This window comes from Thamnophis elegans, chromosome 5 (assembly GCF_009769535.1).
Source record: "Thamnophis elegans isolate rThaEle1 chromosome 5, rThaEle1.pri, whole genome shotgun sequence".
Classification (NCBI taxonomy): Eukaryota; Metazoa; Chordata; class Lepidosauria; order Squamata; family Colubridae; genus Thamnophis; species Thamnophis elegans.
The window spans coordinates 41,243,280-41,259,848 of NC_045545.1; the positions used below are offsets into that span (position 1 = coordinate 41,243,280).

The 16,569-nt window shown below is 35.5% G+C and overlaps 1 protein-coding gene across 1 annotated transcript in view; it reads left to right on the forward strand.

The window, feature by feature from the left end:
* The window catches only part of TESK2 (testis associated actin remodelling kinase 2), a 58,656-nt gene that overhangs the window by 37,580 nt on the left and 4,507 nt on the right, over positions 1 to 16,569 (forward strand). The window contains 10 exon segments of the mRNA XM_032218443.1: positions 4,997 to 5,158; positions 7,611 to 7,656; positions 7,659 to 7,692; positions 8,257 to 8,326; positions 9,001 to 9,084; positions 11,480 to 11,531; positions 11,534 to 11,565; positions 12,153 to 12,213; positions 12,216 to 12,308; positions 15,960 to 16,568. Of these exon segments, the coding sequence (XP_032074334.1) occupies positions 4,997 to 5,158; positions 7,611 to 7,656; positions 7,659 to 7,692; positions 8,257 to 8,326; positions 9,001 to 9,084; positions 11,480 to 11,531; positions 11,534 to 11,565; positions 12,153 to 12,213; positions 12,216 to 12,308; positions 15,960 to 16,568 (1,243 nt within the window).

Sequence of the window (16,569 nt, forward strand, 5' to 3'; positions counted from 1 at the left end):
TTACATGTTTGACAAACTACATAATAAATAATTAAAGAAAATAAAAGGACAAATATTTGGTAGTGCTAAGTAGTATTCTTAGTAGCCATTTCTACTGACCCAGAAATAAGTGTTCTTGGCTTTCAGTCTTTTTTTGTTTTTGCAGTAATTTTAGTGAAGTTTTCAATTAAAAGCTAAAAGCTAATACACACTACAACTAAAAGAATAAAAAGAAAAAAGTATAAAAAATGGAAAAAATTAAAATATAATTAGAAAAAATATTTAATAAATGACTTCCCTCTTCATCGCAACAAATATAAACTTTAATAATATATTTACCTTCTCTTAAAATTCAACAAAAGATCTTTTCTCCATATTTCATCTCTTATTTATAAGCAAATCTTTAAAGCTTCATCATACAGTCCTGGTCACCAAAAGTCCACTAAGGGGTATCAGAGATACAAATCTGTTTAATCTTGATAAATAAACCAACTTTATCTTCCTTTTATCCCGTAAACAATCTGATTTTAATCCCTTCAAATAGCTTTTTAAAGTTTAAACTTATATTTAAAACTTATTTCATTAAGAATTGAAGGAAACTCATCAGGTGCTATAAAAAAATTGCCATCCTGAAGATCTTAATATCTGAAAAGCAATTAATAAATAATTTCCAAAAGTGATTAGAAAAGGAAGCATGCAACTCTGTGTCCATAAAGGCTGTGACTTCAGTTTGGGCAGTAATTGCATTTCCTCATCTTCCAGAGCCAAAGACTGGCATCTTACAATCTCCATGTGAGGAAAAAAGTTGTATGGAGCAGTTTGGGTGATCCTGAGTCCTTTTCTTGTCCAGAGACATATTTTGAAGAGCCAGTTTACTTGCTGGGTTTCATTCCACCATAGTTGTTACCTTCTACTTTTAATAGAGCCATTCTCAGTTTGCCATTTCTTCCCCATATTTACATCTGGGCAATAATATGTTATTTTTCATTTAAAGATTTTGATTAGGGAGAATTAGAATGGTAAAATAAATTGTAGACTTTGTGGATACAAGATTTAAAAATATATATAAGACCACCATATAATAACAAAGAGGTGCAGGATGCAAAATCTTGCTGCACAGATCTGGTATTTGTGAAAAACATAAATGTGTTCTCTGCTTCTCCAGATGATTTTTTCCCCTGCAGGTCATGTATTATGTTCTCTGTGGAGTTGCCTTTTCCACCTGCTATTGCTCTGAGGATCAGATTAAGCTACTGTTACAAGGAACAAAGTTCTTGAAACAAAGTGGCCAATTATTATGAAACTGGATATAGTTGCATTATTCAAAGTCTTGAATAGTGCCAAATCTTCACCTATCTCTGAACTATAGTTAATAGTGTTACTAAATAGTTGTGAGTTACATATACTTATGCCCTTTTTCCACTCTCCATAGCATGGTTTCAGATCATCAACATCTATTTTTAAATAGGAGTCTTCCTAGTTTAGGAATATAAAGTAGTATATTCCAAATTGGATGCAGAGGTTATTCTGCTTAGATGAACAATGATTGTTCAAGCTACTGTTCAATTTTCCTCAGTTTGGACATAATAATGGAATTGCAGTAATTAGGAAATTGCATCTTGTTCTAAGTTTTTATTTCCCGTAACACTGAGAATATGTTCATGGAAACCACAAGGTAGTTTTGGTGTTATGAAATGTCCCAAGACAACCAAAATAGGCACCATATGAAGAAATAGTCACAGCAGTACCCAAACTCTCTTTCAGAGGTTTGGGTACTACGAGGAATACCCTAAACTAATAATCGTTATTAAATAGGTATCTCATTGTCAAATCACTTGAAAAATGTCCTTCTCAAAAGGATTAGAACCACTGGATAGCATACTTTCTAGGGCCATTTTAGATAAATTGTCAAGATGTATGTAAGGGTTAATAGTATTAATAGTTGTAGAGTTTCTAAAAAAAACCAACAGAGTAACATTAACACAAGGGCATATAATGAGTCTGTTCCATTACCATATATAAAGTTGGATTAAAATGGGCAATCTATTGCACTCAGAAATATCTGGAGCCAAGATACTACTCCATAACAGAGCCTTGGAGGCTGTTTATTTAAAAAATTTATAGGCTTGCCAAAATCCTGAACAGTTTATAGTTAGAAGTTTTTTTTATAATGTACAAAATTTTAAAAAAAAAGTACAACCTAGAAAAAGTGTCATACATCAAGCTGCATGCTAAAGTGATGTTCACCACTTTCATTAATAATTTTATTGTTCTCCCCTGTCTTTATAAGAAAAGAAAGGCAAGGGTCAAGTTCATATAAAGGTGGCCATAATTCTTCAAAAAAACCCAACCTGATTACATTTATAGATCATGTAAACTGGCTGAGGAATTCTGAAAGTTGAAGTCCACAAGTCTTAAAGTTTCCAAGGTTGGAGATCCCAAGTGTAGAGACTCCAGGCAGAGAAACCTGAAAGAGAGAGAGGCTTTTTTCCAATCTGGTCTGTGATAAATAGTTTGGCCAACTGTTTCCTATTCATTGACTGGATGTTCAGCCACAGAAGTTTCAACCCATTGACTATTGTCAAACTCTTTCAGTTTTTTTGAATTAGGAAACAGTTTGCAAGCATTCAACTTAATCCTGTTACACATTTATAAATCCATAATTAGGTTATTTGGCAGATAGTAAAATTCACTGAGACATAGGATCTAGTTTCATCTCTGTCTTTAGTTTGAACTCAAGTGCAGTAATTAAAATAATTGCAGTTATAGTTATTGTCCTCAGTTGCTCATATACAGTGACGTGCGGTGAGCTTCATGGCTGGTGAGGCAAGTGCGAAAGCCCCGCCAAAGCCCCGGCACCGCGTCCGCCATAGAGCGGGACTCTCACCGGCCATGAAGCTCAACGCACGTCACTCGGCAGTTCAAACTCTGCTCTGCAGCCCAAACGTTCTCCTCCCAGCAACCTGGCCTGTTGACACAGTGGTGGCGGAGGGGGGGGAGGCGGTGGTAAAAGCCTCTCTTGGTTTCCCTCCTCCTCCTCCTTCCACAGCCTGCGTGACCGCTGCCCGCCGTAGGCTGAGAGCTATCGCCGACGCTGCTGCACAGCTGAGGGACGGAGAGCGCAAAAGCTAGGCAGGGCGCCAAGCTTTGGTTAAGGCAGGCAGGGAAACCGCGAGCCGAAAGGAAGTCTTGCTGGAAGACGCGGCAGCAGGGCTTTAAAGGGCTCCCCCCTCCCCAGCCAGCCAGCCCATTCCTCCCCCGCCACCACTGTGTCCAACAGGCCAGGCGTCTCGCATTATGGTGGACATAAACGCGAGACACCTGGCCTGTTGGGACACAGGCGGAGGAACGTCCTTGCCACCTCCGCGCTTCGCTGCCTCGCCCCCCCGCCTCCTCTGACCCCACCGCTGTGAAGAAAGAAAAAACACACACACACACAGACCTCACAATAAAAAAATTACAAATTAAATTACAATAAATTTGAAATCCCCCCCTCCCTCCGTCCGATCCACCTTTCCAGCTGTGGAAACTCTCTCAACTCTCCTCTTGGTCCGCCCAACGTAAGCGTGCTCAATGTAGCATGCTCATAAGGCATGATTCGCTGCTCCCCGATCAGGAGGCGGGAGAATCAGTGCCTCTTTTGCATATGAAAGTGTTTCGGTTTTTAACTCCTCCTTAACTTTTAAAAGGCGAACAATTCCTTAGGCAAAAGAGGCCCCGAGTTCTCTGGCCTCCTCCCATAGTTAACACTGAGAGCAGACACCAAGCCACTGTGCTTTGAATCTGGTAGCAACTACCCTGGCTTTAATTATTTAAAAAAAATTATTTAAAATTCTTCCTTTCCCTCAGGAGACTGGTGAGGCCCCGCCTCTCCTGCCTCTAGGACTGCACGTCCCTGCTCATATACTTTGTCCAGTTAATATTAACAGAAATTATTTCCCATGTTAGTACAGCTCTTACATCAGCTATACATTTATGGCCTTACAAATCATAAATTCACTTGCAAATATGAAATTATTAGCTACTGGTGTAATAAAATTTATTTGGTTTCATTGATTAAAAAAGTATCTATTTCTGGTGGAAGATTTTCCACTTTGAATAACTTAATATTTCCATGATAAAGAACAATGATCCTGAAAACGTGCTGCATTGTTAGTAATATAGTAAGATGATCTTAATAAAAAGAATTATTTGCCAAGAAATATATTTATAATCCTAGTTTAAAAAATGGTATGCCATCATATTCTTTGTGACACAATATAAAATACTTTTGGCAAAAATATGCTGAGGTACTAAGATCTCTGCCAATCTCCATACAAATAAAATGTTTTGATCTTTTTTAGATTTTTAAGTATTTTAGCTAAAAATTAACAGCTCCTCCATTTGTTGGCCAGTACATTATACTGAGATACTGGTTGATGTCATATATAGTATAAATCTGTGTAGGAAGAATTCATATTCATTTCTTTGCATATTATTGATTTTTTTCTTCATAACAAATGTGATCTATCATTGATAATATTACTAGGCACTCCTGAAATTTGAACTGGCTTGTAGAAGAATTTCACCAGTTTACAAAATTGTAAAGTTCTTCATCATTTATAAATGAGATAGAGGAAAATGAATTATTATACAAATATAAGGGAGAGGAAAGCTTGAACTCTTATCACGCTCTGCTAATAAATAATAACTATGATTATGGAAAACCTGGATACTATATTATTATTGATTTTTATGATCACTTTAAGGAATTGGGCAGAATAAGAATCAAAATTATTGTGTATCTTTCTTCTGGTGCTTAATCTTATCTTTATAATATAGAATCATAATTTTTGCTTGGGCTGGAGGAACTGGTTACAGTGTACTGGTATAATAATAGGATATTTTAATTCAGTTACATTAATGTGTTAGTGTACTCAGACAAAGAAGAGCTTTTCACTAAATCTAGCTCCATGTTGAAATGTGCCTTCTTTTCTCACCAGTATTTATTGCCTTGAACTACATTTTAAAATCATAGCTTTGTGTCTTTACCGTACATCACTGTGGTAACCTGGAACAGTTGTTAGATAGTAATCAGCACTTGTCTTGGACAGTGGCGAGTAAGCTGGCATTGGATATTGCTCTCGGGACTCAGTTATCTTCATTATAAAGGAATTTCCACAGAGATTTGACTTCTAAGGTAATATTCTTCTATCTGATTGTATTTTTGCAGCAAATTTCTTGAAATTGTTTTTGTTTCTCTTTATCCCTTTTCAAAGCTGTGTTGTCTTACTATCAGAAGAAAGCAAACTGCAATTGTGAATTAAGATTATATTTCCAGGAATAAATAGATGTAAAATTAACTCATTGGTGCGATGTTCTTATAGCTCCCTCACTTCTGATAATGTTCTAAGGCTAATCTATTGGTATAAAACATAATACCTTATTAAAAAATGAATAGTGATGTTGCTTTCAAACTGTGCTTCAAATATGCATATTTAAAATGTATCTTTTTTTTAAATGAAGCTAGTCATTCTGCAAATATGCCAGAACTATAAATGAGAATTTGGATATCTACCATATATACTACTAAAATTCTCCTCATGAACCTGGGTGAATTGGTGCATTATAGGACAACAATTTGAACCAAGGTACCTCAGTTGAGCTAACTTACAGATATGTGCCTAAATTCCAGGATCCGTAACTCCAGAGGAAATGAAACTAGGGAATGTTGTGGTTGTTTCAGTACTGCTGGCTGCTGCTGAGCTGTTGCTATGATTGATTACCTGATTTTCATTTTCAAAGTTCCATTCCATTCTGTAACAGTTTCGCTGCTAGTCTTGCAATCTCTTGTTCCCTCCCTTCCCAGCAGCAAGGAATTGACTTTTCATGTAGATTTTAAGGAAGCAACAACTTTAGGTTGCATGAAGAAAGGCCTGAATATTTTTTATTGCTTTATGTTCCTCTTCTCTCACATACAAGATTCCCATATTCTTGTCCTATACAATTAGTGCTGGAATTTCTTTACCATCTTTTTTGCTGGTAGGTACATTGTAGAACACAGCCTTGTCATAATCAATAATAAAATTGCATGAGTGTACTTGTGCATATTAAAATAACTTCCTATGGTATATAGCAAAAGAACACAAAATATCTCCTATAACTAACCAAGAAGGTAAGAAATCACTGTACTGTTTATGATAAATAGATTTTTTACAAATTCTAATATAGTTCTTTATTGAACCTTGATAAAATAGTATTTTGAAGAATTCCTTTGTAATATTTAAAATCAAATATTACTTATATGTCTTATGTGCTAATGGAGTGAAACAGATGATTATCATTGAATCATTGAAGCTATCTACAAAAAGGTAGTTTCAAGTGTGGATTTTTTGCCATATTTTAACAAGTGCAGTATGATTAATGTTATTCCCATAGGATTTATGTACATTTTGCAGTGAACAAATATTCAACCTCAAGTAAACTAATGAATACATTTTTTATTAGGAATAACAATAGTTGAGAATAACAATAGTTGAGAAGATTCAAAATGCATTGGATAAGTGCAGTTTCAGGGGGCTTTATGTACCGTTAAAAATCCAAAGTGAGCTATGTATTCTAAAATTCATTTAAGTGAGAATATATTAGGATAAATATTAAATAAAATCAACTACTTTTCTTTAATTATATTAAATCAAATTTAATTAATAAAATCAACTGCTGTATCTTTGTGCATGGAAAAACATGCTGAAATTTTAATAGTATAATGCCAGTTTGATCTTGTGGTTAAGGCATCATGGCTTGAAAACAGGAGACTATGAGGTCCAGTCCCAGCTTAGGCATGAAGGCCAGTTGGGTGACTGTGGGCCAGTCCCTCTCTCTCTCTGTCCAATTCTCCTTACAGGGTGATTTTTTTGGGAGAAAATAGAATGAGGAAGGAATATTAGATATCTTCACTGCCATTAGTTACTTGTAAAAATAATTAAAGACGGGATACAAATAAATAAAATGTATTTTCCCAACTTCTTTAATTACTCTTTAAATTATTCATGATCAATATTGTTAATATTACAAAATGCCTTTTCAACATATTCTGATATTCTTGTTTACTTTTAACATGCTCAATATTCAGTACAGTTGGAGCAGAAATTATTTAATGTGGGGTGGAGAACAGTACCATACTATGTAGATTACCATATGTCCTCGGCCTATGTAGATATTTTAAGATCTGATTATAAGCAGTTGGTGAAATATCTGTCACGGGAAGGTGGCCTTCGAAGGGTCAAATAGTAGGCATGTTTTTACTGCTCTCTCAAAGCCAATTATTTTCAACCCTTATTTACCATTGTTGTATTTACAAAGCACTAGCTACTCCCATTCACCATTTTTATTTTTTAAGAATACCATGGGGCCTATGTGAAATTGTTCATCAAAAGATGAGGATGGCACTTAGCTTTGCAGCATGCCATTTTTAAAATTCTGTTAATTATTCAATATACTTTAAACATTTAAAAGGCAGAATGGACTAAGAGGTTGACAGATACTGACATGTTCATAGGTGGTGAAATCAAAATCAAATTCTTTATTGCAGCGATATTATAGCTTTACTATACCTACTTAATATTCATTATTGTTTCTTTGCTTTTATTCAGAACTGTTTAATAAAAAATGATGAGAATGGATATTCTGCTATAGTAGGTGATTTGGCTTGGCAGAGAAAATTCCTGATTATAGGTAAGCATTATTTCTGAGTAAACACCAATTAAGAGTTTAATAATATAATGTTAAGCTAAATAATTGTGAATCACTGATCATTGCCTTCTAAGATTCAACATTTGACTTGAAACTGTTTTGGATTACTTACTGAATTGCTTACTTTTTAGCTTTTGAATATAATCGTTCTCTATCTGTATGAACAATAGATTTGTGATAACTCACTGATGCAGATAATAAATGTATTTAAGAGCAATTTGCACTTTAAAAGTTTTAAAAAGAACCTTTAAGATTTAAGAACCTTTAGATTTGATTGCCATGTATAAATGATTTGCACACACAGTATAACTTTGCTTTAAACTTTTCACTGTGACACATAACATTTTCTTCTTTCAGTAGGTTTTGTAATATACTTCCTCGTAGAATACCTTTCAGGATTTTGAAATATGTGAAATAATACAATATTGTCTTAGATACTTTGCTTGGAATGGAATGTTAGTCATTCATGTACTGAAACTAAAAAGGTTGTATATATTTATGAGAAAGGACTTCTAACAATTACCTTTCTAAATTTGTTGAAGTGAGAAGTGCCAGTGTTAGGTTTCCTTACTGGATGGCGCCTGAAGTGCTGCGAGATGAGCCATATAATGAAAAGGTAGGTATGTTTGAAATAAATACTGTTAACATTAAGTGTTGCCTTGGAATATTTAAGCAAAGAGAATTTGTACTGTGTACCTAGCATTTTTATTTTATGTAAGCTATATTTTCCTATTTTTAAGTCTTTCTAGTTAGATAACTCAGAACATTCTGTTGTCTGTGATAAACATAATATCCTATGGGGCAATTGTTTGCTTTCTATATTGAGAATCTAAAATTTTATATTTTATTTTTTAACTAACATTGAGAACAGTATTATAAGTCCTTATCCATCTTTTGTGAAATAGTAGTTTTTAAAGCTGTAAATCAAAACATTACTTATCAAGGGACAGTGCCATATTTTACCTTAATTTATAATTTTGTTAACAACAATATTCTGTCTTCCAATAAGCTGTAGCTTTAAAAAAAAATCAGTAAAAACTGATAAATATTTTTCAAGTTTTATAGCTCCTTCTAATGATAAAGAAACAGTATTGCAGTCTTTTTCTTAGCTGGTTGAATTTTGGGTGCCCTCAGAACTTTGCAAGTAGTGCAGGGGGTAATTTAAGCTTTTGTATTCTGCATCCATGTGATAGGAACAAAGAAAAACTTTTATACCTTGGGGGGAGGAACCTGCGATGGAAGGGAAAGAGTATACCTGCAAAATAAATCTGGGATCATATTCTCTCTTAGGCAGATGTGTTCTCATATGGGATCATCCTTTGTGAGATTATTGCAAGGATCCAGGCAGACCCAGACTATCTTCCACGAACAGAGGTGAGCAAAGTTCACTGATAAGGACTGTCAAGGAAAAAAATGAGTTTCATGGGTCAATAATTTCCATAGAGTTGCCAAATGGGCTATAAAAGATGCAATAAAACATTAATCCTTTGTTACATTTATATGCCAAGCTTGGCACAGAATGCTGTTCTCTCCCCCGCCCCTTCCACATTTAAAGTACATAATTATCCTTGCATAATATTGGATTGAATATTGTATTAATCAGCCAATTTTCAAGAGATTAACTGTCGTAATACCGAAAAGATTTCTATGGCTTCTTCATTCATGAGAAGAGGGCTGTTTGATCAGGGCATTTTCTTCTTTTGATTACATCTCACCTATATCTTTTCAACAGATCATGATGAAAGGATGGCTATTTATACAACGTCATCATTTATTTGTTTTACATTAACACTATTTTAAAGTATTTTTTCTCTTCTTTTACAAATAGCATATTATTTTGAAGTTAGGTTATGTTTGAGAAATACATGCATTAGCAATCTTAAAAAAAATTTAAAGTGAAAACAAACTCTAGTTGCAGTGAGACAGTTGACATAAAAGGTCTGTTTTATGTTTGAAAATTTTTATATTTGAAAATTCCAATCTCAGTAAAAAGAATTAGATGGCAGTTGGTCTGTTTTAATATTCTTGAGAATTGCTTCCAATGGATAAAATTGGTTAATGTAGGGCACATTTCTGTGAAACTTTATGTAGGTGAAATGTGGAGGTTATTCTTAAGAATCATCTTTAAGGGAACTAGCAATGTTATAAGCAGTCAGCACTGAAGTTATTACAAAACTATATTCATACTGGTTTATGATGTTATTGCACCACAACTGGCTGTGCAAGTTGTGACTACATTCTAATATGATATTGGCCAAGTACTAGGTACTATGTAGTAGTTCGTTCTTCCGTAAATGCTTTTCATGCTAGACTTCGTGGTGGCTAATTTTCTTGATGTAGACACATTTATAAATTTCTTTTTATAGCATCTTTCATGTTCTAAAGCTAAACTATATTGGAGGAATTAACTTGGACTATGGCAGTGATGGCAAACGTTTTTCTGCTTGGGTGCCAAAAGGACCTGCGTGCGCAATAGCGGATGCATGCATGTCCACATATATAATGCAGTGGCCTCCCCCTGGTGCATGCACGCACAACCCCCCCCCCCCCCCCAGTAGGCCATTGGGCCATTTTTCACCCTCCCCAGGCTTCAGGAAATCCTCTGGAGCCTGTGGGAGGGCCCAACGAGCCTGCTGGAAGTTCAGAACATTTGAATTCCATTTTTTGTCCTTTCCAGGCTGGGGGCTTTCCTAAAGCCTGGGAGGGCAAAACGGCCTCCCTCCGCCCTCCGGAAGGCCGAAAATTAGTTGGCCAGTGTGCAACATAGGGCAAAGCCTTGCATGCCTCAGATATGGCTCCACGTGCCACCTATGGCATACATGCCATAGGTTCGCCATCACGGGACATAGGATTGAAAACTATTCTCTCTTAAAATATCTTTCTGTTATACTATAACTCCAAATGTATTTTTAAAAAGCTGAATTGGTGCTGTGTTTCCATATTCAAAGAACTGAGTACTCTGCATAGACAGAAATGCTAGTTTTAGTTTTAGAACTGAGCCCCGAATAAATACAGTAGCATTCTGGGTTGTTTCTCTGAGCTTCCTCTTTCCTCTAGTTCAGAGGTGGTGCATCTGAGCTATGTACAGGCTGAAGATACATATTCAGTGCATACTGCAGAAATAATCAAAGGTTTACCAGCAAACCAATATACCTCTGGAGGTTTTAGAATTAAAATGTAGTATACTTAAATCAATCCTAGGAATTTTGCTGGTTAACATATAGATTGGGTTTATGGAAGGATGACAGACTGTTCTGTTGTTGAGCCACACAACATGATCTTTGAAGCAGCTGCCATTTTCCTAGCAACTGCATTGAATCCTGGCTGTTCGGAAACTGGCAGCTGTTTCTGCTTGTTTCTGTGTTTCTTAGCAATTTTATGACACGTGGATTTCAACTCCCAGAATTCCCCAACCAGCCTTGTTCCTTTGCTTGAATTCTGGGAGTTAAAGTCCTCATATCTTAGCGTTGCAAGGCTCAGAAATGTTGATATAGACAGTATATCAGATAATAGCAGAATAATAAGGAATGGAACAATATTATGTGGATTCAGAAAGATTTTTAGGCCAATGAAGGAGGAGAAAATGGCAGATACATCAGCATCTCTTTGTCAAATCCACAGAAGTACTGATCTAGAGTTAAGGGAGAAAATTAAGTTCTTTATCTTTTGTGTTTTGTCTTTTAACCCCTGTAATTTCCCCATTGCTTTCTTTAATACATGTTTGTTTTATTTTAGATATTAACAAAGGATTTCTCTTTTTTTCATGTAGAATTTCGGACTGGATTATGATGCCTTTCAGCACATGGTGGGAGATTGTTCTCCCACTTTCTCCAGTTAGCCTTCAACTGCTGCAATGTCAGTACACTCATAATAATAACCTCAGTTTATGTTAAATTTAAAAATGCAATGCTGAATGAATTGGGAGATTTTGTAGTTGAGGAATTATGAAGTGTTTTTAAGGCAAAATATGAATGAATTGTATAGATTAGTTTATAACATTTGTTATTTATGTGCAGATTTGGTATAAAAAATGGACAAAGAATATAAAGTAAGGATATAAAAAGCTGTCACTATAGTTCTTTATAATATTATATTAGACAAGGTATTATGAAAATGAACATCTAGTCAAAATTTCTTTAAAACAGAACAGCAATGGTTGATGCAAGGGTGTAGGACCCCGTTGAGTAGAAAGTAGGCTCGAGGGGGGAATGGGAGAGTTAAGTGGGAGGGGGGCATTCTCCGCAATTGGTCATAAAGCAAATTACTTTTGGGGCGGTGCAATGGCTCTAATTTAGGGATTAGATTGTGAATAGCTTTTCGGGATCAGACATAGCTTCAAATAGTTGCTAAGCAATTGGTCAGAAGTTGAAGACTACTGGTAATATAAAAGCATAGATTTTGTGTTATGTTTTTAATCTATCATTTTTTTCTTATCTTCATAGATGGACCCAAAGTTACGTCCTTCATTTACTGATATTGTCAAAACACTGGAAGAAATTCTGAGCATTTGAAAAGAGAAGAAGATGAAAGAGAACGGAAACTGGATGCTGCAGATCGAAAACCATCTCTGTTTGCCAAAGGTAGGATCAAGCAATATGGTCATAAAACTGCCCAGCTTGCCAAGCAAATATTAAATATTTTATGTTATAATAAATTGTTTTTTATTTATAAATAGGAAGCATTGTATTTACAATATTCTAACAAAGTCTAATTAAATATAATTGTATATTCAATACGAGTTAATTTACTTGGAAATTAATTGGAATACAATTTGATGTTCACAGTATATCCAATCTATTCACTTAGTCTTCCTTGAAGAATCAAATTTAGTCCACAGACATATTGTTAGACACATAGTTTCTTAAGTCACTGTGATAGGTTGGAATTTAATTTTGTTGTTGTTGTTCATGTTAACTTGAGTGAGATGCCAAACATTAGTCTAGACTATCTGGACAAGTTGATGTATGGTGTACCCAACTGTGTTGCACAATTGTTTCTGTGCAACTAAAAATTAAGGGTAGAGCAATATAATCACATCAATGTGGTCCTCTAAATGACGCTTAATTTCATCAGTTTTTGTGTATGTCTCTGTATTTCTTACGTAATTTGTACTGCACCCCAATCTGAGATTCTGGATGGATCACAAGAATAAGTACAAGACTGAAAGTCATAAAAACAGTTGCTGTACTGTGTGCTGCGCAAGCACACACAAGCACACACATACATGCAAATAAAAATAGCAACAGAAATACTACCCACTCCACAAATGCATTAAAAACTGACAAAATACTTACATTTTCACCTCCCTTGTAAATATAACCAAGAGGGTGCATTGTGAACCATGGTAGGCAAAACTAGGCAAAAACTGGGCAACCATAGAAAACGCTGGTTTTCTAGTTCTTTCCTCCACAGACCTCATAATGAAAGGCAAGAATCTACAGCATTCCTTCCAACCTCAAATGTATAGGATAAGAAGATTTGGAGAAGATGGCCCAAATCAGATTTCTAAATAGATAGACTCAGAATTTACTGACATTTTTCTCATGAAACAGAGGCCTTCTACTTCAGAAGCAATCCAATCTCAGGACTTTTCGCTCTGCCCCCAAAAAAGTTGTCACCTCTTACATTAGGATTAATGGAAATCATGTAAAGGGGACACAATTGCATGCATGGTATGAAGCTGTGGAATTACAAGTGTCCCAGTTTACCATCCCATCCCCAACAGTGGAAGAACAGCCCCTGAAATCTTGACCAACATTTATTTTGAACAAAAATGGTGAGAAAAATAGCAATGCATTCCTTCCTGATCTTTTCTCTCCTGGTCTGCTGCCAGTATAACAATGAATATCACATGGATTTTAACAGATAGAATTGCCCTACCTATAGTATGAGGAAAATCTTGTATTAGAACACAATAAAATGATTGTATGAAGAGTAACCGTGGGCTTGGCATGTTTAAAGAGAAAGAGAGTGAAGTTCACTTTGCAATGTTGATGGTTAGTGCTTAGCAACTTCTCTGAGGTATCCATGCTTTATTAATGACAGAATGATGTAGAAGACAACTATGTTGCTAGGTGCGGTTGCCCTGTTTTCAAAAGAACTCTTTTGTAGACTTGAACCTTCAATAATGGTCATTGTTATTTTTTCTTGCTTTGACCCCAAAATTCTAACTCTATAGCCAAGAAAAATATTACAAAAGTAGTACTAGCTGTAGCTTTTAATGCTCTGATCATTTCTTATAATGTAAAATTTTAGAAAATGTTCAAGGCCTTTTGTGTCTTCTGAGTCCTTGGTAAACGTATGTTGGGGTTTAGGCCAAATTAAGTGCTGTCTTCATAGTTTATTTTGAATTACATATACATCTTGTGGGGTATTTATTATCAGTTGAATTATAGCAAATTTTAAAACAGAAAAAAAGATAGAGGCTGAATTATTTATGAAAAATAAAATTTGGACAACTCAAAAGCCAGCTGGTTGATTTTGGGTCAGTCACATTCTCTTAGCCCAATCCACCTCACAGAGTTATTATTGTGAAGAAATAGGAGGAGAAAGGGAATATTATGTTTGTTCACTGTGTTGAGTTAACTTATAATGTAGAAAGGCAGGATTAAAACAAAATTCTAAATTATGGCATATGCAAGGTTTTTGGGGGAGGGGGTGTTTTCCTGCTATGACCACAATATAGACATTTAAGACATTACTTTCATTGAAATGGGAAATTTGAATTAGCTAAGTATAGAATTCATATCTGAGCCAGTTGAAATCTTGAATTTGTCACTCAGTTCAGTCTTAAGGATAAGATATATAACTGTAGGTCCACAAGTGTGTGTCTTTGCGATCTCAAGAGATGATTAGGCCCATGGTTGGCCCCCCTTTTATTGGAAGGCTTTTTGGAGTTTCAGGAGCAAAACATGTCCCTTAATTTTACATAGTGGGCAAAATAGATGTTAAACACCCATCTCTTCCTTAGAATTTCTCCCAAAAGCAACTCCATATTTATGAATGCAGCTTTCAATATGCCATGGAAAGCCTGGCATAGTTTTCAGGCCAAAAGATGTATTTACATTTTGTTTAATAGGAATCCATATGAGAAAGCCTTAAACATGAAGAAATCCATGACAACACTGGGTTTTGTACAACAGTTTTTTTTAATCAATACCAGATACTTAATTTTAACAGTGATAACATAATACAAATGAAACATACAAACATTCAAATTATCATTGGATTGATCATAAAGTTAGATTTTCATCTCTGTTGTAACTGTGAATGGTACTGTATGCTAAATGAGGACTACCCGTCCCACAAAAATTGATTTGGCTTTCAGAGAGAAGAATGGAATATGAGTGTCAGGTTTCCAGGAGGTAAAATGGTAATATTCCCACCCTTAAATTATCCAAACTAGAATGCTCCAAAACTGTACCATCAAAATGCTGCCATTTTGATGGCATGATCCTGAGATCCTGTAGGCTACACATGGGTTTTCCATTTTTGTTTTAAAGTATCTCTTTAGTATCTGTTCTGCTTAGAAAAAATTAAGCATAAATTCAAGTATCTTAAAAGAAAAGGATTTTTTTTTTGCAATGTAGCTAAACACTGCCCATCTGACCTTAATATTTGCAGCTGCTTTGTTTAGTGACTTCTTATTTAAATGTATTTAACAGATTTTCCCCCAAGCTCAAGTGCTGTGTATCCTAGTTTCTACATTGGACAATGTGCTGTTTCAAGGCTGATGTGGAGTATACCACTTCCAAAGGGAAGTATTATTGTTTGCCTGCCCTTTTCACAGCATAGGGGTGTCTTTTGCTCCAGGGAAACCTCACTTCTGGAAAACATGGTCTTTTAATTAAAAGGGGAGTGTCCTCTTTAACTTTCACTCTTTGGAAAACTTTTAGGATACACAAATAATTGGAAAATAACATATTTGTTATCATATAGCTATTTCTAAGTATATTATGCATTTGAGGGATAAAGACATGTAGAAGAGTATAGAGACAAAATATAACAATATGTGATAGATTGCATTCTCTGTCTATAGAAATGGCTTATACAAAATAGATTTAAAAATCATTTCTAATGATGAAGAGCTCTATGATAATTTGTAAATTCCTAAGGGTATACGGTTGTGGAGGATACAAGAATATCACATTTATATTTATTATTTCCACCTATGTGTGTCTATGAGTCCAGATTTGTCACTCAGTAATCTGAAGATTTAAATATGAATTTATTTTTTAGGATTGCTGGAGAGGGACAAGGTATCAAAAGGCTGAGCTCACTGGATGACAAGATCCCACCTAAATCACCCCGACCACGGCGCAACATCTGGCTATCACGCAGTCAGTCAGACATCTTCTCTCGGAAACCTTCCTGCAAGATAAATGTTCAGGATCCATATTATACACCAAGCAAAGGAGCAAGTCGGAAAGTCAACCCTTTCAATTCTAGGGAAGACTTGAAAGGGGGGAAAATAAAATTTTTTGACTTGCCTAGCAAATCCGTGATATCGCTTGTATTCGATCTGCACTCTCCAGAAGCAAGAGGATGTCAAAAGATGAGCCAGCCGCTTTTCAAGCACAGCTATGCCTATGATTGGCAAGACTCTTCTTTCCTTCCTGGGAGGAGAAGCAGATCACTTCCAGTTTCTCCTGAATTTGTTCATAAAGATTATAATACATTTGGAGATCTCTTTTCAACGGTCAGTAGCTGTGATCCCACCCAGCTAGGGGCTGAAGTGCGCCAGAGGCTGCTGTGCAGTAGTAAGTATGGTGTATCTGAGATCCCTCCTTTTCAGGTTAAACAACGTAGGCAGGACTTGCATCCTCCACTTCTGCAAGAGGAGGAAATGGATTGTTCTGA